The sequence below is a fragment of the Eleutherodactylus coqui genome, chromosome 1 (assembly GCF_035609145.1).
Source record: "Eleutherodactylus coqui strain aEleCoq1 chromosome 1, aEleCoq1.hap1, whole genome shotgun sequence".
NCBI lineage: Eukaryota > Metazoa > Chordata > Amphibia > Anura > Eleutherodactylidae > Eleutherodactylus > Eleutherodactylus coqui.
In genome coordinates, this window is record NC_089837.1 from 119,695,663 (window position 1) to 119,717,875 (window position 22,213).

At 41.2% G+C, this 22,213-nt stretch overlaps 1 protein-coding gene across 6 annotated transcripts in view; it reads right to left on the reverse strand.

Moving 5' to 3' along the window:
* DOCK10 (dedicator of cytokinesis 10) overlaps window positions 1-22,213 on the reverse strand; it is a 300,069-nt gene that overhangs the window by 171,416 nt on the left and 106,440 nt on the right. For all 6 annotated transcript variants that reach the window (XM_066599568.1, XM_066599587.1, XM_066599578.1 and 3 more), the window contains exon 2: window positions 17,101-17,220. In XM_066599568.1, the coding sequence (XP_066455665.1) occupies window positions 17,101-17,220 (120 nt within the window). The remainder of the gene's footprint in view (window positions 1-17,100; window positions 17,221-22,213) is intronic.

Here is a 22,213-nt window from a genome sequence, read left to right on the forward strand (position 1 = left end):
TGCCACACACATTTTCTTGGAATCTGAAGATCCTTTTTTATCAACCTTTCTTGTTTTGTGGGGCTCATCAATATCCGCGGCCTTTCAGAAGTTTCTCGGGGACATTATGAACAGTTCATCTGCTTCAAACTTATCTCTAATTTGATTGATAGTAAGTTGCATAGGTAGATGTGTTTGAAACTGTCCAAATCTGTCTGTACTTCAACTGCTCTTCAAACTTCCAATAGGACTTTAGGATAAATTTCCTTTGTTCAAAGCTAAGTCTGGTTAAGCCTGAAAATATTGCGAATTAGAGGTATTATCAGCTTGAACGTACTGTCTATAATGCAGGCATTATGTTATAGAGCAGGAGGAGCGGAGCAGATTGTATATAGTTTTATAGGGAGATATTCTATATACCGTAACTAGTATTTTATTCATTCAAAGCCCTGGACATTCTAAGCTGAACAGTCCAATGGGCGGAGCTATCAGTGATTGACAACCTTCCCTGTATTTAAAGTCAAACACAGATAGTTGTTAGTCAGTGATAGGACTGCCCATTGGACTGTTCAGCTAAGAATGTGCAGAGGTTCAAGTAAATAAAGTGTAAGTAAGGGTGAATGCAGACAGCCGGGTTGGATTTTGACTGCGGGAATTCTCGCAGCAGGATGCGACCCGTGCCCCTGCAGTGACCCACGGCTCACCTCCTCCGGTGTCTTCTCTCTGCCCTGTGATGTGCCGGCTGGCGCACAGCCACACATGCGCAGTGCAGAACCGGCACGCCAGCGGTGACGTTTCTATATGGGCCTCTGCAAGGTTCGCACAGAGATAGGACATGCTGTGAATTTGTTACCTTGTGGGTTTTCACGTGGTCAAATTGCGTCTGTCTGCATAGGATTGCATAAACTAATGCAATCCTATGGCAGAGTGCAATGGCGGAAATTCTGCGGGAAATCTCACACGGAATTTCTGCCCGTGTGCATACACAGCCTTATACTGAATCTTTCCCCAAAGATCTATACATCAATAGCAACCAATCTAATCTCTACTTTGATTTTCCAGAGGTGGAATCTGATTGGTTGCTATGGGCAAGTAAGCCAGTTTTTCTTCACACTAGTTTTGAGTTATCTACCCCATTGAGTTAATGCGTTATTATAGGCTGTTAAAGTGTGTATACTTTTTTTTGAGACACCCTGCACACTGAAAATGATATACTTGAACACCGTGCAACTTTATTTCATTATATACTTATTAAGTTTTAACTATAGAATACTGGTTGTGTCGATACCAATTACAGGAAGAAAGAATGGGGAAGGAATAGTTCCTTTGTTAGCAATGTGAGTCACACTTATGACAGTTTTACTTTACAATATGAGCCAGTAGTTTGCCAAATTTCCCAACTCAAAGGTTCCTTTAGAACTTGTATTTATTGTCTCTAGAGAGATAACCACTTGTCTCCATGACAAGGAGTGGGGTCCTGAATAAAGACTGCCTCCGCCTGCTTGCATTGCTGGGATAACTCATCCTCATGAGCATTTCACAAAAGATATGGAAAAAATATGGAAAATTGAAGACAATACAGATTAGCTTTAATGGTTTCCCAAACCAACAATCTACTCGGCATATACTCATGTGCATCTATAAAAAGTTGTAATTGCTCTGGAATACGATCATTAGCACTAATTATCAGCAGTCAGAAGGAATGTACAGTATCTTACGTTTTCTCTGAATGCCTAGTTGTAACTGGTAAAAGTTAAATAGAATTGGGCTATGATGGGGAATAGCCATAACTAAGTCAGATACCTGGTCCAGTTTAGAAAACACACCAGAGGAACCAAGAATATAATCCATTCTAGACAACACACCAAAATTGGGGAGTGTGTCAGGTATACTCCTCAGTGTTGGGGTGACTAACCTTCCAGAGGTCTATCCAGACAATTTCATCCATTAAATTAAGTCGTGAGGGACCAGGAGGCACATGCATTGCAGATGTGATGGAGAACCAATCCATTGAGGGATCTAGGAGGATATTAAAATCACCCATTATGTGACTCTGGGTGTGCATCAGACTGGCCATTGCATAATTGTTAAAAGAGGCTGGAGGTGGATTATAAATACCCATGATGACAAATGGGCTACAGTTAAAATGTATCTCTCTTCAGGGTCAATTTTAGAGTGCATGGCCCCCATTTAACTTCACTGTGAACCCATAAGCAAACTCCCCTAAAAAATGGTAGAACAAGAATGTTTGCTCCATTGAACCCAGAAATTATTTAGGAGGTGTGTAGTCTCAGGAGGGAAGTGTGTCTGCTGTAAACAAACAATGTGAGGCTGAAACTGCCAGAGAAAAGAAGAAAAAGTCATGTTTCGCTTTCTTAGCACTCCCAAGCCCCTCACATTCCATGTCCTGACCTTTATGTTAGCCACTGGGGAGAGAAACTTTATATGCAAACAAAATGAACATCTGATGAAAAGTCTAGAAAATTGTTCTAAAAGGAATACAAAGATAGTGCATCCAGCTTATTGAGCAATAAAACAACATATTAATAGTCAAAAAGGAATTGTGCAAGTTTAAATTGGATAACAACAAGAATTAAAACTAGTAAAGATCATGTGACAGAATTTAAATAGTCCAATGGAGCCAAATAACAAAAGTGACAATTAAGATACCAGGGGTAGCCCCTACACAGTCATGGAAGCAGTGAGTAGTGCTCAGCACAGCACATCAGAGAGATTAGCAAACCTGTCAATATGCGGTAGATATAGTATATCTTGACTTTGACACTGTCTCTCATACCATCCTTATTGAAAAAAAAGAGACCCAATATGGGATTGACAAAGCAACTGTGTATTCATAAGTGGCTGAGTGATTGCACACAAAAAGTGCTCATAAATGGCTGCACATCCAATTTGAAAAATGTTGTTCAAGAGTTTTATAAATGATCTGGAGGAGGGAATTAAGACAAAACTGATCAAATTTGCAGATGACACAGAGCTAGGAGGGGATAGCTAACGCTGGAGAAGAGAGAGAGGATTCAAAAAGATCTAGAAAAGTTTGAATAGTCGGTAGCAATTAAGAAAATGGTATTTAAGAAGGAGAAATGCAAGGTCCTACATCTGGGCGAGAAAAATGGAATAAGCACATACAGAATGGGAGGAATTGGGCTAAGCAACAGCACATGTGAAAGGGACTTGGGTATACTAATAGATCATAGACTGAACATGAGTCAACAGTGTGATGCAGCACTAAAAAGGAAAACACAATTCTGGGATGTATTAAGAGAAGCATAGACTCTAGATCACATGAGGCAATTATCCCCCTCTACTCTTACTTAGTCAGACCTTATCTGAAATACTGTGTCCAGTTCTGGGCACCCCAATTTAGAAAAGACATAGACAAACTTGAGCAAGTTCAGAGAAGAGTTACCAGGGTGGTGAGCGGTCTGCAAATCATGTCCTATGAAGAATGCTTAAAGGATCTGAGAATGTTTGGCTTGCAAAAAAGAAGGCTGAGAGGAGACTTAATAGCGGTCTACAAATATCTGAAGGGTTATCACAGTGCAGAGGGATCAGCCCTATTCTCATTTGTACAAGGAAAGACTAGAAGCAATGGGACTAAACTGAAAGGGAGGAGGCACAAATTAGATATTAGAAAACACCGACAGTGAGGGTGATCAATGAGTGGAATAGGTTACCGCAGGAGGTGGTGAGTTCTCCTTCAATGGAAGTCTTCAAGCAGACTGGACAGACATCTGTCTGGGATGATGTAGTGAATCCTGCACTGAGCAGGGGGTTGGACCAGATGACCCTGGAGGTCCCTTCCAACTCTTACATTCTATGATATGCCACACATGCTAAGACTCTATAGTATAGACAGCAGCTATTCTGTTATATGCACCATCGTTACATAGAATGTGGTGCTTTAGGACCTGGACATTGTAGTTGATAAAGAATTGCTGAAATCTGCACAATAATCTATTCATTTAAAGGTGTGATATGTATAGGGGACCTACTTAGTACATTCTTGTTATACGGGGTATTGTAAAAAAGACTGAACACTATATATCAACACTGGTGTCCTATATTGAAATAACTATAAATATTTAAATAGGAAGGCATGGATGCACTACACGATGGTATGGTGCATGGGTCACTGGGGGAATGGATTTCAATTTTGTGTTATGGCTCATGTAAGAGAGAGAGAGAGAGTAAAGTCCATTACAAAAGTTGAAGATTAGCATGTGAGAAGCAGAAATCCGCTAACTGCTGTGAGACCGCTGCTATGAGTGAAGTAAAGAAACGTAAATTTTGGTAGTATAGTAATAATTTTTATTTATATTGCGGCAGCATATTCCACAGCACTTTATAAATTGGGTAAAACACACATATTGAGTCATAACAGAGTATTAAATTGATGCAAAGCTTGAATAGTAGGCGTGAAGGCCCTGCTCATAAGAGCTTACAGACCATAAGTATATACATAGGGTACAATACATACCGGTATATACATAAAACTGTCTGATCACCAGCCGTGTTGGTGCATAAACAGGTAAGTGCTACAATGGGGTGCAGTGGGAAGACGGGGGTCGGGTTTCCAAGGGGGAAGTATAGAAACAGCATGGATGAAGAAGAGTTTAGGTTAAGAAATATGATAAGCCTCCCTTAAACTATATGTTTTTAGGGCTTGAATTAACCTCAATGTCTGGGGTAGCGCATTCTTGGGGCTTAGGAAAAATCTTGAAGGCTGGAATGGGAGGTTCGTATGAGAGAGGAATGTAGTCTAAGGCCAGTAGCAAAACCTTATAGCACTGGTAGGGTGGTAGAAAGAGATAAAAGAGGAGATATAGGGTGGTGCAGCATTGTGGAGAGCCTTAAGGATGTAAATTGATTAGTTTAAATTGTATTCTATATTTGACGGACAACCAGTGAAATGACTGGCACAGTGTGGAGACAACACTGTAGTGACTGGTACAGGGTGGAAGCATCGGTGTAGTGGCTTGACATCCTGGCTGCTGCATTCAGGATGGACTGGGGATGGGAGAGTTTAGTGAGGGCAAGACTGATCAGTAGCGAGTTACAGTAATCAAGAAAACAATAAGAGTTTTTGATGTCTCCACAGTGAGGAAAGGGCTGATTTGGGAGATGTTTTTGAGGTGCAGGTGACATAAGTGACTGGATGTGGAAAGTGAAGGCAAGGTCGAAATTAAATATGACCACAAGACAGTGGGTATGCTGCCAATGAGTTATGATGGTACTACAGACTGAGATGGAGATATCAGGTTTAAGTCGGTTAGTAGATGGAGGAAACATGAGAAATTCAGATTATTAGAGATTCAGTTTTAGAAAGAGAGACAACATAGTATTAGAATCAGTAGACAATCACCGGCATTTTGTAGTAGCGAAGATGTGATGTCAAAGGAAGAGCAGTTTAACACTTGGCATCTTTAGGAAAAACACTGCATATTCTGCTGAAGAAAGTTGTGGCCAAATGTTATTTGTAAGACAATAGGCAAACAGAAAACACTACAAATAGTGCTTAATTTTCAATATATTTTTCTTCACTTTTGGTGCTTTTATTGGGTCCATGGCATTTTTTGTCTGTACACAGCATTCTCTAGGTATGTTTTTTTAGCCATTTTCCTATAGAGTTCAACTGTCAAAAATGTGTAACCTAAAACTCAAAAATAGCTCAAAAATGACATGTAAAACTGGGTTCACATTGCATCCAGGACCACATCCATGCCTTCCATCATGAGGTTTGATTTGAATAGCTGAAAACAATATGAAAATGGAAACCATGACGTAATGATGAGTCAAACTTAGGCCAAAGTTGCTAACTGTGACCTGCTTTCCATTGGACTCTGCATGCATATTCTACATGTACAGAGGAGCATCATTGCTGCTAAATAAATACCTTTAATATATTCGAGTTACTATCATACTTCTGCTTATGTTCTGAGTAATAAGACATGCGGTGCCCAAAGACTGATGGAGCTGTATACTTGGTTCCCGTGCTAGAAACTAACCACGAGATATGGCTAACGAGTCTTCTGGGTGATCTTACTCTTGCCGGATATGGTCAATGCAGACGTCTGCATATGTCGCAGGAAAAGAAAGGAGATGTGGCCAAGTGTGGTTAGAAGCTGCACAGTACGTCTCCACACAGACAGGATGCTTATTATAAAGTAGTTTTATTCTAAAGGAAGATCAAATCCAACTGTAACTCTAACACCTTACACGTCACACGGACATCCAGCAGCCGCTCTGCTAAAACTAGACAACTTAGAAATCAGATTTTTATTGAGTCTCCAATTGCAGCTGCCTTCACACCAGCCATAGGGTCAGTTCAGGGGTTCCATTTCTCTTCTCCATTTTTAAGGCTTAAACAGACAAACACGACGAAGCAAAGTCATTCATTTCCATAGATTCGTTTTTTTAACATGTTTTTCGCACACAATTACTACTCATGAGAAAAGATAGGCCTTGGCCTATTTACACACAGGAGAGCGCGTGACTGAGAAATTCAGCCCCATCTCGCGCTCACTAACGTACCTTTTCACGTTGATGCAAGGTAAAAACACCTCCCATCACCTCTCAGAAGTAGCGATCCTCCAACGCAGTTTTCAGATGCGTTAGAGGATCGGCAAGTGATGGGAAAAGGTAAGACATGCATTGATTTTTTTTCCTGCACCGCATTGATCCTGTATATGACTACATTCAAAAGAACGGGGTTCATATTCATGTGAGATTTGTGAGTCTCGCCAACACACAAATCTCGCAAAGATTCTTGGCCATGTGAAACTGGCCTTGCCCTATCTTTCCCACGTGTTTTTTTTTATAGGTACGAGAAAAGATAGGTTCTGCCCCATCTTCTTGCTTTTTTTTTTTTGCGCACACAATAGGGTTCGAACAATACAAGAAAATGAAGACTGTTGACTTGTTTATGCGCAAATATGCTCCGTAGCGGTGACCTTATTAGTGCATGCGCTCCTCTGTTTAAGCCTTTAGAAGAGGGAAACAGAAATCAAACTAAAAAAACGGATCCATTTTTTTCCCTACTGATTTCAATGGGTTTACAAAAAAATTAAAAAAAATGGAAGGCAAATGGACAGCTTTGAATTGGTTTCCATTCAATTTGTTTCAGTTTTTTAATTTTAGTACTAATGGTTCAGTTAAAAAACATGCAAACTAACTGAACGGAAGCAATCTGAAAGCTGTCCGTTTTTTCATTGAAATCAGTAGGAAAAAAAATTAACTTTTATATTTCTGCTTTAATTCTGCTTTTCTGCTCCAAAAATGGAACAGACAGAATTACAACTGACAGCCCTAACTGAAGTGCGAATGCAACCTCAGGGCTCCTTCACATGGATGTATTTCCGTGCACAATATGCAACCCATTCGTAACACCCAATTCCTTAATATATTTCCAGCAGGAATAACAGAAAAACGGCACAAGGAAGAGGAAATACTGTACATGCTTATGTATGTATGGATGTACTTCTTATAATATATACTGTTAGGTCTTAGGCCCATTTCACATGAGCGATGCCATATCGCCATTCAATGAATGTATGAATGGCTGTGATGGGTTCATCGAGTGCCAGCTCTGATTAGTTGAGCCCCCGGCGCTCGTGAACCAATCGCAGCCAGCCTTTCCTGGAGGCGGGGGTTTTGATCCTCCAATCCAGGGAGGGCTGGCAGAAGATGGAAGACAAGTGTCGGAGGTGAAGAAGAGACCCGTGTCGAAGCCGGACATGCTCTTAGGTGTTTTTTTTTTGTTTTTTTACTGTAGCTATGGCTTATTTTCATGGTAGGGCTTATATTTCAAGCCATACCCTGAAAATCTTCGCAGGTGATGCTATAAAGTCATATGACTTTGTAGTGCCACAAAATTGTGTTATCGCCGCCAGACAATGCAGTCATATCGCACGGACCACTGATGCGATATCACTGCAATTTTCTCACGCCGTTATAGTGTCACTTGTGTGGATGCAGCCTGAAGCCCATGATTTCTAATGGGTTCTTTCACATGAGCGATGTTTTGTAGCCTGAAAGAACCCATTGGAAACCATGGGCTTCACATACATGCATTTTGTAGCGATGATTTTGTAGCCCGTGTGAAAGAGGCTATAGGGTGTATTCCTTCAGTTTTCCACTACTCTTTGGTGATAAATAGTGTATGACTCCACATAGTATTAATGCTGCAACATTTACAATGCAAGTTATGTCGACGAGAATTGATAAAATGTCAAATCACAGGATCCAGAAAAAAAATCCATGCAGAATCTGCAGCGTAGTTGACAAGTTGTATGGGGGCTGAGCAAGGGGTGAAATCTGCAGCAAATCCACAGTATTTCCATACTGAAATCAGTCTTGTGGGAAAATTTTCTAATCAGGCAGTCTTCTGCATCATTATTTCATAATGCACTGCATTGCTTTTCTTTAAAGGCTCATTCACATGGCAACAGTTTTGAACCATGTGTGGGCCGTGTGTTCCACTGACAGCACGCTACCCTATTATAATGTATGAGGCTATTCATATAAACAGTTTTTCAGTAGACCTATGAGTTAGGAATGGTGATGCTGCAGCTTCTGATTGGCTGCAGCAGTCAGGTAATATCCAGTTATATCGGCTTCCACAACAAACACTAGGAGGATGGTGGGGATACAACGATGGATCCTTGCAACAGAGGAAGGGTAAGTACTGCTCTTTCTTCCCCCATGCACAGCTCACACGCACTCTTCACTTTCTTAATATGCCTCAATCCCCCTAATGTCACTGAGAAATAAAACAGCCACCCTCATAAATCTCTTAACCACCTGCTTACCCTCTCTATTCTGCCGCTACTAGCAGTGGGGGATATTTCTCCCAATCCTGGTCCACCCTTTAGTGCTCCTAACTATTACCCACCTTACCACCATCTTTAACCTCTCCCTAACCTCTAGTATTTTCCCCTCCTCATTCAAACACCCCATCATATTCCCTCTGCTAAAGAAACCAACCCTTGACCTGACCGACACTGCCAACTACCAACCCATCTTTAATCTCCCCTTCATCTCCAAACTACTTGAATGCCAGGTTTATTCCTACCTCAGATGCTTTGTCTCTGATAACTCTCTCCTTGACCTCCTCCAGTCTGGCTTCCGCCTCCTACATTCAACCGAAATCACCCTCACAAAAGTATTGGCCAAATCGAGGGTCGACTACTCCATACTAATCCTTCTTGACCTTTCTGCTGCGTTTGACACTGCCGACCGTGACCTTCCCCTTGCTATGCTTCGCTCCATCAGCCTAAAGGACACTGATACTAACAACACCCAGTTATACACCTCTTCCTGCAACATCTCTGCAACTTTCCTCCAAAACATCACTGACTATCTGTTCGCTGTCTCTAACACCATGTTCTCCCTTTTTCTCAAACTTAACCTCTCAAAAACTGACCTTCTTGTCTTTCTGCCCTCAACCAGCCGACCTCCCCCCAACATCTCCATATCAGTATCTGGCACCATTATAACAACCAGACAGCACCCCGCTGACTTGGGGGTCACACTGGACTCTGGATATGGAGGGTACAGGAGAGGTCAATCTCTGACCCAAACATGCCACCTGCACCTCAGAAATATTGCTAAAATCTGTCCGTTCCTCACGACAGACACGCTAAAGACACTTGTTGTCATCCTCATCCATTCCCGACTCCACTACTGCAACTCGCTGTTCATTGGCCTTCCCTGCACCAGACTCTCTCCATTTCAATCCCTCTTAAATGCAGCAGCCAGGCTCATCTTCCTGTCCAGCCACTACACGGACGCCTCTGTGACTGCACTGGCTGCCCGTCAAATATAGAATTCAATTCAAACACACTACCCTCATCCACAAAACTCTCCATAGCACCGTGCCGCTTTATATTGCATTCCTCATCTCCATCCACCACCCAGCCCGCACCCTCCGCTCCACTAACCAAATTAGATTAAGTGCCCCTTTAACCTGAACCTCTCATTCCTGCCTCTAGTCCTCTGGAACTCACTACCCAAAACTATCTGGGCAATCCCTGACACACTAAACTTCAGGCGTGCTTTAAAAACGCACCTCTTCAGGGAGGCGTACCTTATCTCCTAAACCAAACCCCTCTGTACTCCACCTGATAACGTGCTCCCTGTCCCACAGACTGCAATCTCTGCTTGCCGCCATCAACCACTCCCTGCAGTCATATCCATTCAGCCACTATACGGCCTGAACATTGTCTGTGTGTATAGCATCCCTCACTCTCCACCTCGCCACACCATGCACATCTCCAGCCCCTTTACCTTCTGTATCACCCTATTATCTGTAGTATGTAAACTCTTTGGAGCAGGACCCGCACCCCTATTGTTTGCATCAATAATACATGTAACTGTGGTTTTGTTTCTCTTTCCCCTGTCTTGTAAGTGCTGCGGAATATGTTGGCGCTATATAAATAAAGATTATTATTATTATTATTACTGCTCCTTTTGTTATTTTAGCACAGTTGGACCTATAGCGGAATCTTTCCCTTCAACGCTATGTTCACAACATGTTTATAAGATAGGCTTCTACTATAAAGTATGTTGCATGTGTCTATATAATGGGCCAGTATATGCCAAAAGAAAACTCTTGCCTTTATCAGCATACTTTCTATTTCACTGTATTGAAAAACATAGTCGGCAATAGTTTTCAATGCAAAGGAATCCTGCAAGCAAAAACCATATAAAGAGAAGAATATCTCTTCTTGCAATGGGAGTCAATGGCTAAAATTTGGAAATGTCAGTGCTATATGCCAGGTGCTTGGCAGATATTTTCTAGGCAAATATGGTGAATGCATAACACACGAATGTGTTGTGAATAGAGATGAGCGAACGTGCTCGGCCACGCCCCTTTTTCACCCGAATACTGCGATTTTCGAGTACTTCCGTACTCGGCCGAAAAAATTCGGGGGTCGCCGTGGCGGCGCGGGGGGTTGCAGCGGGGAGTGGGGGGGAGAGGGAGAGAGAGAGAGCTCCCCCCTGTTCCCCGCTGCTACCCCCCACGCCGCCACGCCTCTCCCCGCCCCCCGGCGCACCCGAGTACTTTTCACCCGAGTAGTGAAGTACTCGAAAATCGCGGTGCTCGATTGCGAAATCGCCCTTACCGAGTACGTTCGCTCATCTCTAGTTGTGAACAAGGCCAAGGCTGTTAAATACTCTATATTTATGCGACAAGCTTTGCAAAAACTAGAAGCTAAATTATGAATATTGAGTGGGTCTATAACACAGGAGCTTTGTAAGATCTCTATAGGTTTACTTTTTATGTATATCATTTCTATATAAAAACTGTAAAAAGACATTCAAATGTGAGCAGGCATGGCTACAACAGCTACATGATATCTTCATCTTCTCATATCCAGTTCTACAGAGGTGCGCAGAATAACATGTATGCACAGGCAGGTTAAGAAAGACACTCCGTAGGCCTAAGTAAATACAACTCAAGGCCTGTTCGCATCTCGTTTTTGACTCCTTTCAGAGGTTCCATCGGGCTTTACATCTGAATCCCCAAAAATGGGATTAGATGGAACCACTGGACGAAACGATTCACTTCCATTGACGAAAACCACCGAAATGGCAACAAATATGTCTCCTTATCGTCAGCTTTCAGTTACTTTCTGGCATTTTGGGACAGAAAGAGTGACATGGTCCAACTTGAAAAAACCCTTAGACGTAATAAAAAAAACCTAATGTGAACAGGCTCTTAGCTGACATAAGTAATGTTTTAATTTCCTCTTATACAGTCTTTATGTGTCCTAAGTACTAATCCACATGATGTTGGGAACTTTGGCTGTAGAAGGAGAAAATATTACTATAATAATAGTGATTTTCATTTTAAAGGAAGATCCCACTATGTAATTCTGATGAGATAGCCATATATCTAATAACAAATCTAGCCTTACACATGCTAGGTGATACACATGGCAGATCCATGGCCAGGAAGCCGCATAGAGACATATTTTACATTATGATGTTATTCTTCCCTATAAGCATAGCTCCATAATAAGCCATCCGATGGAGTCCGCGAAGAGCATGCCTGCATAAAGTGGAACCCCAAAACAGTATTTGGGTGCAATAAAATATTACAACTCAATAATACAGCCATATCTAGGAGGCAATGAGGCATTCAACTGTCAGTTGATTCATTATCTTCATTTCTGTATCTCTTATCTTACATCATGCAGAATTAGAAGAAAAAGAAGAATTCACAAAAAACAAATCAGAAGAGAAAAGCCTTCAGAGCTCCTGCTGGGAGATGCTTTAGGCAAGCGCTGATTGCAGTGTTTTCCTTCAGAAAGCACGTTTATTGTAGTGGATGATACCTTTCACTGGGCATTCATAATAGATGAGCAGCACAGCATCCTACAGAATTGTAGCTTCCAAGCATTAGGCATCATAATCGTAGTTTTTCACGTTCTATATATCTTTAAAGGGGTTTTCCCTGAAATTTTTTCAAGTTTTGACCCATTCGCTAAATGGAAGAAGACTGATAGATTGGTGTGGGTCTAACTGCTGGAACCCCCATCAGTCCTGAGAACAGGGGTCCCATTTCCCTATTCCATAGTGCAGTGCTGCTCCATTCTTTTTCAATGGGACTGCCGGAGATAGCCAAGTACAAAGCATTTAGTTATTTCCGTCAGATCCATTGAAATGAATAGAGTGACGACTGTACATGCATGAGCAATACTCTGTTCACTGACATCACTGTGGGTGTGAAAAGCCACTAAGAAGTGCGAAGGAATGGAGAAACAAGACATCCCAGTTTTCGGGATTAGTGGGGATCCTTGCTGTTGGACTCCACCGATCATTTAGTTTCTACCCATCCCGTCCTCTCTCTAAAATATCCCTTCAAGTAGAAACATTGCCATCCCCAGAAATATGTCAGAGGCGTCATTTGAAATATGTCAAAAAGTGGACAAAGCAGGGATAAAATAACCAAAAAGCGGTCATCATCTGTTTAAGCCCTGCTGGTCCACCACTGCAGCTATAGTATCTCCCGCCAGTCTTGGCTGCAATGTTGACTCGCCCGTAGATCCATGTGACCACTACATCCAATGTGACCCCAGCGCTGTATGTGAGTATACAGAAACATATCTCAGAAAAGCCCCTTATCCATTTTATTTTTGTATGAAGCCGAAGTGAAAACAACTTGGGCAACTGAGTAATACAGGGTGAGCCAAACAGAATGCTGCAAAAGTAAAGCAGATTAATTCATACATGATGTGACATGCAACAGCAAGAGTGACATGGAAAGACGGAAGAACTCTTCAAGTCTTTAATGCATCTTACATGTATTCAATGCAACAGAAATCAGGCGACCTAAAACAACGCATCTCTGCTGTAATAAAACAATGGTAACAGAAGATATATATATATTATATAGATAATTGGACTACTGCCGTGTCAAGAGCCCGCACCGAACATCTAGAAAGTGCATTAAGAACTTTGAAGAGTTCTTCTGTCTTTACAATGCACCTTTCTTTTTCAAAGTCCTTGTATATCTGAAGACTAAGACCCCATTTACACTGACAGATCGCTCAAAAATTGCTCAAACGATAATTTGAGTTACAGTTTTGAGCGATCATCTTTGAATAGTCTATAGTAGCTAATTAGCTACTAAAGAACTATACAGGTAGAGCGGGACACTGACACTATCACTTGGGGAACAATAAAGCTGTTCTGCATAAGCAAACAGCTGTATTGTTCTCCACGCTTACAGCTCGCGTCCTGCTGTGAACTACCAGGGGGACACGAGCTGAGAGAATCTTATCAGTGCTGCCGACTGTGATAACAGCCTGCACCGCTGATAAGAGTTCATCGCTCAATTCTAGGACTAGAATTGAGCGAGGAACGACTCATGCACGAAAACTGCACAATATCCATGCATTTGGACGCAATGGTTATCACTCAAAAAGATGGCTTTGAGCGAATTTTGAGCAAGTATCATTGGGTCTAAATAGGCCTTAACTGTTATTTACCTAACGGACACTTTTTAGGTTTCTAAAAAACGTTTACGTCTTCTTGTGATTTGCACAGTGTTCTCAGGTATCCTTATATGCACTGTATAATATTTCCTCAGCCGTTTACCATTACTCAGCAGCGGATACATCTGAATCCTCACATAGTTTTATTAGATAAACCAGAAGTAAAGGAGAGCGCCTGCAGTCAAATCAAAGTTCATATATGGCACCAGAGCCTGCCAATAAACTGCAGATTGATGTTTCTATTATACACTGCAGCTTCTCCATTCCAGATGAATACTAATTTAGGTATAGGGGGTATATAAGGGGAAAGCATTTAATGCAATTCCCCAATAAACAGGCCCGTGGACCTTTAACCCCTTAAAGACCAGAGTGTTTAAACTTTGCAAGTTCCTCTTCTCTGTTATTTTTTTCCAAAATTGTATGAATACTCAGACTGTGTATGAGGATTCCCTATTAACAAGGGGAATGGTAACACACAATTGTCAATTCTTTATACATTTCCAGGAGGAATAACAGACGAATGGCACAAGACAGAGTTCGAATTAAAAAAAAGCCTACAAACTTATTCATGGGGAATACAAGTATTTACTAACACAAGTTTGACTTTTTTCAAAGGCTGCATAGTCCGCATAATGTAGTATATAGACAACCATGTTGCCTCTAGAGGAAGTGACGCTGAGTTAACAAGAGCCGCTGGATGTTTTTCCTTGTGCTGCTGTCATTTTGGTCTAGTGATCTTTGGGGGACACAGCTGTTGAACCCTTCGCCAATCAGATATTGAAGGCATTCCCTAATGACATGACATGAATGTCTGTCCTATGAAAACTCCTCACAACTCCTAAATTTGGTATGAAGAGTCTTTACTGCATAGGGTCAATGTCAAAGTGTGCTATGTGAAAACCGCAAATGTGACAACTGCTGTGAACATGTGTCTGGCCCAGAGCAACACTTGACACTTTGCTAGTCCCCAGTACATAATTGTCATTGGTATGCTTATGATATATCTAAGCCACGTCTACTGTACTAGACTTCTCACAATATACAGTTGGCTGCTGAAGCACTTAGAGTTAATATTTTGAGGCCATACTTGCCAGCAATGGGTATATGTTCCATTATGGAAACACGGCATTTAAATCCAATACGAGCAGCCAGTATTCCATAGGAAAAATAATCCTTTTAGCACATCATTTCAATATTTATATATGAGATATTACACGCAGTTCTAGTTTTCTTAACCGTTTAAAGTGATCTACGTCTTGGGATTGTGCCATAAGGCAGTCTGTGACTGATTTTAGTAATTGCAGTAATATACATTAGCACTGTATGTCTTTTTAGGATGTGGTTGCCTAGATATAAACAGTAAGTGGGCACAATGAAAAATCTGGGTGGGAACAGTAGGAGGGCAATCGTTGCCTAGTCCAAAGTAGTTAATGTTATATTCAAGTTTAAGTAAAATCTAAAACGCCCTCTCCAGCAGACTCCGATGCATTTTCTTTTTTGCCTTAATCACTTACACTTTCTTATATGAATTTCTACATTAAAATAATAAAATCCACAATGGTATTTTCAGAGTTAGTAAATACAGAATACGTGTTACCATTTTTAACACATTAACTGCCATGCGAATCGTAGTTAACTCATGCCAGCTTTGACCCTGGGGCTTCGTGAAGAATACATTAATCACACGTCTCTTTACCTTGGGAGCCACATGGGCCCTATGGGCCCCCTAAGTCTTTACCTTGGGAGACGCATGGTACGTGACACCAGTTTGGAGTACTATGCAGCCTGAGAATGTACATTGATTACTATAATTTGGAAGACTTAGAGGGCGACATAGGTGTGATTCTATCTCGGCAACCCAAAAACACAGCATAGAGTTATAAGAGACAGTCTTGGAGGTGTTTTCACAGTAATAAAGTACTGAGGATGTATATCTAAATATTTAGTACAGCACAAGCTTCTAGGCTTGCATGTGTGGTCTACTTATCGGTAGGTAGCTATTATGGCAATTCCCAAATGGCAGTAGTTGTCAATCCCTGCTAGTGTAAGGGTGGTCCATAATTTATGTATGGTTACTGTTATATGCTATTATTACGTGCTCTGTTTTAATTAAGAACCTGTTTCTTTAAGTAGGAAGAGGGCTCAGTGAGTGACAGAACTTTGGGAGCAAGATCACAAACCAGAAAATGGAAGGTAAACTGAGTAGTTGGGAGTGTGGTTCAGCTAGTTTTTCCAGAGAGTCCTATTGGTACACAGGTTATCTCTGTTGAGCAGCATGACCGTAGGCAGCAATGCCCTACTGGCAAGAAGACGACAGTGAGTTGTGGAAAGTTACCCCCTTGGTCACTTTCTGCTCCTGCATATAGCTTCCACTCTGCCGTTTCCCTGGCCTCCCAACTCGGTATTCTGACTGGCATTGGCCTTCAAGCACAGTGAACACCAGTAGGTCTCATTAGAGACTGGACTATTATTTGATTTGTGAGTGTTATACCTGAAACCCAGGTCTCTTCTAAGAACTTGTTCTGTACTACTGCAATGTGCAATAGGACCATGCATTGTCTGTTTCCAGTTACGGGACATTGGAATTGAACTAATTTGATCCAGTCTCCAGAACTACTATTTGATATTGCGGGCCGAGAACGACCCATTGTTGTATGTTGGATTCTATTCATTTTCTGTTCTTAAACTTTACTGCACAGAATGAGTAACCCAAATGTTTTTGTCACATATCCTCACAGCATGAAATATGTGGCCATGCTACAGACCTAGTTCCGTAGTCCACCCAAGTGTGACTAAGAATGGCCCAACCCTGGCCATGAGAGCCTTTGAGCCAATAGCCTCTATATGCCAATAAAGCCACCATGACACCCATAAAGGTTCAAACATTTGTCCAGACTAAAGGTGGACATCCTGCTCCCAAACACAACCCGGAATATAACACCTGCCCCTCTCCCTCAGGTGGATAGGGAACCACCCCAGCTTGAACCTTGGTCAAATCCTATATTATAGTGTACTGAAATCTTTGATCAAAAAATATGAAACCACAGATCATTCAGTAATGCCTAGAAGATAAAGCAATCCATTATAAAAGCGTACTTACCGAAAAGTCGCCTTCAGGGAATAATACAAGATCTTTTAGAGGGTCATTGGAATAACTATTTTCTAGTTCTGTAATAGCGGACTCATAATCCAATGGCTCCAAGAGTTTAGGCTTCTCATGCTGCAAAATAAAATACATAATGTTTTATAATCAGGGTCGAAAGGCATGAGAAATAGCTACAGGAAACACAACAACACAATCTCATCCCTTAATCCAAAGAAGCCTTGAAAACGAGGCAATAGAGGCAGAATTATTCTTTAATTATACGGTACATGTACTGCTATATGGCAGGATATTCTACAAGATCTTCCCAATATTATGATTTAATGATACTATTACTAGGAACAGTCCTTTGACAACCACTCATTTATTTGCATGAAAAATATGGGTTGCCACTATAAACTGATGCAGGACTGTCATAACACCGCAAGATCTGTGACTCGTATTAAATAGAGCCTGGTGATAATGTTTAATATCACATGGTTAATAGCAGCTAATGTATCATCAAAAATATTGCGGCAACAAGTAAACTGTCAGTGTGCAAAGTGACTAAACATAATTACATGTTTTACAATTGCATTTGGAAGAACAGCAATGCAAATAAACTGTTTTCCTGTTGCTGAAACTACAGTCGGAGTTTGTGTTGACCACATAAAAAGGGCGGATGTGGTGCTTTATATCTAAAGGTTACTTTAACTGCTTGACACAAATTAAAATTAATAATCCCTGAAGCAAATCCTTTAACAACAAATGACTCTACATTAAACTCATCTGAACACCTCCATTATTCTTCACAAAAAACTTTTCCCACTAAAGTCCTTCTCACACAGAAAAGTAGAAATGGGTGGGGTATATGGCAAGCCTTCTCTGAAGAAAGAGCCCCCAAACTTTCCAAACCAAAAGGCCCTGCAAGGGTAAAATGACCACTAGTCTCTCCTCGCCCATGTTTAGGGAAGGTCTGGAACCTGCCCAGGCTGTTGCTCAAACATCCCCTAGGACTCAGCAGTTTTGTGGTTACCTCAGAAGTTGGAGCAAGGATTGGAAGTATGTACGTGAGGAGATTGATGTCTACAACCACCCTGAAAACACTTACGACAAACAAATATGCAGAGGGAGGACCCAAGTGACATACAAAGTGACATAAGGCTCCATTACATCTTCGTCAGAGGTTCTGTTCAGAGACGCCACTGCAGATTTTGTGTTAAATTCCAGGAAGAACTTCGTCCTGGAAAATACATGATGGATACAGACGGAGCCCAGTTTGGGTTCGGCACTTCCAGTTTTAGAATTCGAACAATAGAATGAGAAAGCACAGTCTAATTTATTTAAGTTTAAGGGTGCTTTCACATCTGCGCCGGGGGTTCTGCTTTTATGCTCTGTTCAGGGAGCAGGAAAAGGGAATCCTGTGGCCGAAGGTTCCGTCCAGAGACGGAATTGAACAGCACTGGGTGGACGCCACTGAATATAATGGGGTCCGCCTGCTTTCTGCCCATCTGCCTGGCTTTTGGATGAAAGAAAAAGGTGGAGGTTCTGATGTGAAACCACCAAGATTTATACCTAGTCAAAAGGTCCAGACAAAAACGACTCCGTCTTTCTGGTGGGTAAACTATGCATGGCACCTATAAAGTCAATATCACCATGTGTACATACATTTAGTCTCAATGACCTTCCACTTGTAAGAACCCACGTTATCTTAGCCACAAGTTTGAGCATTAGTCATCCAGTTAGGACTTACACCCCATAAAAAATTTCAGTTGATGCTTCATGTTGTCATAGGAAGTGTCATTTAGATAACATTGGTATCTGTAACATCTATGGTTGGAAAGTTCAAGCATTTACGAATATTTTGTCTGAGTCAGAATATATCAGGAGTTCCCATGTATATAAAGTATACTGTGGTATGTCAAAAAGATTCTAACCAATGATGTTCAGATTTTCACCTGCAAACTAAAACATCCATATGCGCTAGCATTAAATCAGGAGCCAATTATGTCAGCTTTAAAAAATTAACATTAATATTGTTGACCTATACTTTGGAGAAGTCATTGATATTTAATTGTTGGAACTGTGACCAGCAATCCAGATGATCAACTGAATGAAAAGGGCCCTTCCATGTTTGCACAGGCACAGCTCTATGGTTGCAGTTGTGACTGCTACTGTAGTCCCATTTACTTGTAATACTGCAGTTCCTTTATTCAACTGATCAGTTTTGAGGATGGGAGTCATACCCCCAATGATCAAATATCGATGGCCCAAATTGTCACTGCAAACAGCGCGGCATGCTGTACTTTTTTGTCTTATCAAATTCTGTAAAATTGGAAGCACAGGTGGAAACTGACCAGACCCCATTGTAATCCATTTGGCACCATTCCATTCCATCTTATGACGGTTCCATTTAGCCAATGGGTTCCGTTTTCCTGCTCCGATAATAGAGCAGGAGAACTGAATCCTTTAGCGCTGATGTGAGCGAGACGTAAAACTGTCACTGAACATTAAAATTAAGTCAACATTATTTTTCAAATGAGAACAAATGTCTCAGGACCCAACTCGGTACGTCTTTGACCCCAACTTGTCTCTCAGCCATAACTTGGTAGTCCAATTTATCCATCCCGAAAATCATGTGGAAAAGTCTCAAAAACGCATTACAAATCACACCAGCATTTTATATGGATTAAGTCAGTCCAAAATTGCACAGAAATAGAGCACATTCATTTGAATGGGGATTCTCTCATGGATTTTTGTTACTTGGACAAACAGTCAGAGTAAAAGAAAAATCGCTGCATGTCCTGTATTGTTGCATATGAGAATTGCCCATTCAAGTCTGTGGGTGCGTTCTTATGATGCAAGTGAGATTTGTTTGTAATGCATGTAACCATAGGAACTATAAATGAAGAAAAGGGAACCATGAAACGATTTTTTTACATATGCAAAACTGATGAAAATCGCTAAGTAAAAAAATTGCTGAAAGGCAAGAAAAAAAATAATTAATTAATCGCAGAAAAATTGTACAGAAAATCGGACCAATTTTTCAGAATCGAAAAAAATCTTGCCTGTGTGCATACAGCCATAGCCTGTATTCACACAGGCAATTTTTCTGAGTGATTTTTGTCCAATGTTTTGATCAGAAAATGACACAGAAAAATTGCCTTTGGCAGCTTTCTGCATAACACGGACAAAGATAGGTCAAGATACGTCTGAGAAAGATAAAGCAGGTCCTATCGTTGCTCGCACAAATATTTTGCTTAACAAAAAAACACGTTAGTCTGAATGAAGTCATTGAAGGCAAAGGCATTGCTCGGTCGCATTCTGCTTGCGACCTTTTAATGTGCGGAAATGCCTACGCAAACACGTTCATGTGAAATTAACCTAAGGGCGGACTCACACTGGCATGTTTACACGTGTATTTGCACATGCAATATACAGAGAATAGATCCCATTGATTTTAATGGCTTCATTCTCATTTATCGATTTTACGCTTGGGTTCCATGCCCGTGAAAAAATCCCCACAGCATGCTCTATTTTAGCGTGCATTTGCGCACCAAAGGCCCCATATCAGTCTATGGGTGGTACACAAATGCGCACTCAATACCCGTGCGATCATGCAATATGCTGCGCAATTTCGGGGGAAAAAGAACACATCAGGAATTAATTAGGCTAAATAGCCATTTAACTTGGGGTGCGGCACTCAAGTGCAATGGCTCAGCCAGCGCACAAAGTACAGTAATATGTAGTGCGACGTTCACAGTGCAAATACGTTGCGCTGCCGTGTGCGATTTTTTTTTTGCATATGCCCATGTGAGTTTACCCTAAAAAATGGTTAAGCAAACATTAATTAACCCAATTAGTAATAGCTGCCTAACTAAGCTCACAGTGTTTTTTTCAGCAAATAAGCCAATTTTCTCACATGGCAAATTGAGCGATAGGTCATGAACAACAATAGAACTGTTCTAGAAGTTACGTCAAAGCTGATGTTGCAGACCCGGTAATTCATTTATGAAATAACCTTGACAGTGTGGAAGGTATTTAATAACGCAAATAGTGAATTCAGAGTGAAGTGAGAATGTGGAGGAGTCATGGAGGGAAACATCCTCATTCTGCTTCCTTGGAATGTGCAAGCGGCACATATGGCAGAGAACATTCCAGACAATATTGGCTCCCCTCCAGCACATGGCTTTACTGAGCACTAAAGTTAATATTACATATCACAGCTTTTAAATTATTTCCCTAATGACAGTGCTGGTAAAACATTTAAACACTTGCCATGTGCTTTTGCCATGTGTAGGTGAAGTAATTGGAAAATACAAGCTGCCACTCAATGTTCCAAAACAATATCTCACTAGTTACGTCTCAATGTGTAAGTGATGGGATGTGCCACGGAAAACTAACATATTCCCTATTCTTCCTAACACAAATAAATAAGCTTGTTGAGGCTATTGTACAGTACAGTAACTCATGTAGGGGCTGCTTTGAAGAAGTCAGAAGCGTCCTGCATGTAATTCTTGGCAAAGGTTTAGAATTGGAAACTCTCACCACTTGTATGCATCCCCTGGAGTTTTTGACACAATCTATTTTCTTGGCAGAGAAGGCAACAGCTGGGGTTTTCCAAAAAAACTGACTATGATCTTGTGACATTTTCTGAGTTCTCTAAGTTATCCTCATCAATTAAACTCAGTTATTTGGACATTGATGATTTTAAATAAATATGAAAATTCCAGAAATCTCCACTAGAAACAGAACAGATACATTTTTACGCAAAGAGCACTCAGACCAATCCCACCACAAAACCTAAGGGCTGAGCTGTAGGATAAGATTCTATTTATCCATATATGGTATACTGTTTGGTGGTCGAAGGTTGGTTTCACATCTGCATTCGGGGGTTCTGCTTTCCTGCTCCTTTTGGAGAGCAGGAAAGGGGAATCCCTGTGAACAAACGGCTCAGTCTCTGGACAGAACTGAACAGTGGACCCCAATAACTATAGTGGGGTCTGTCTGCTTTTCGCTCAGCTGCCCGTCTTTTAGATGGAAGAAAAAGTAGTGTGTGCCGTGCTTTTTCTTCCAATATTTTGAGCCGGATCTGTGATGGACTCTCCAACTAGAGGTTCTGCCGTAAATG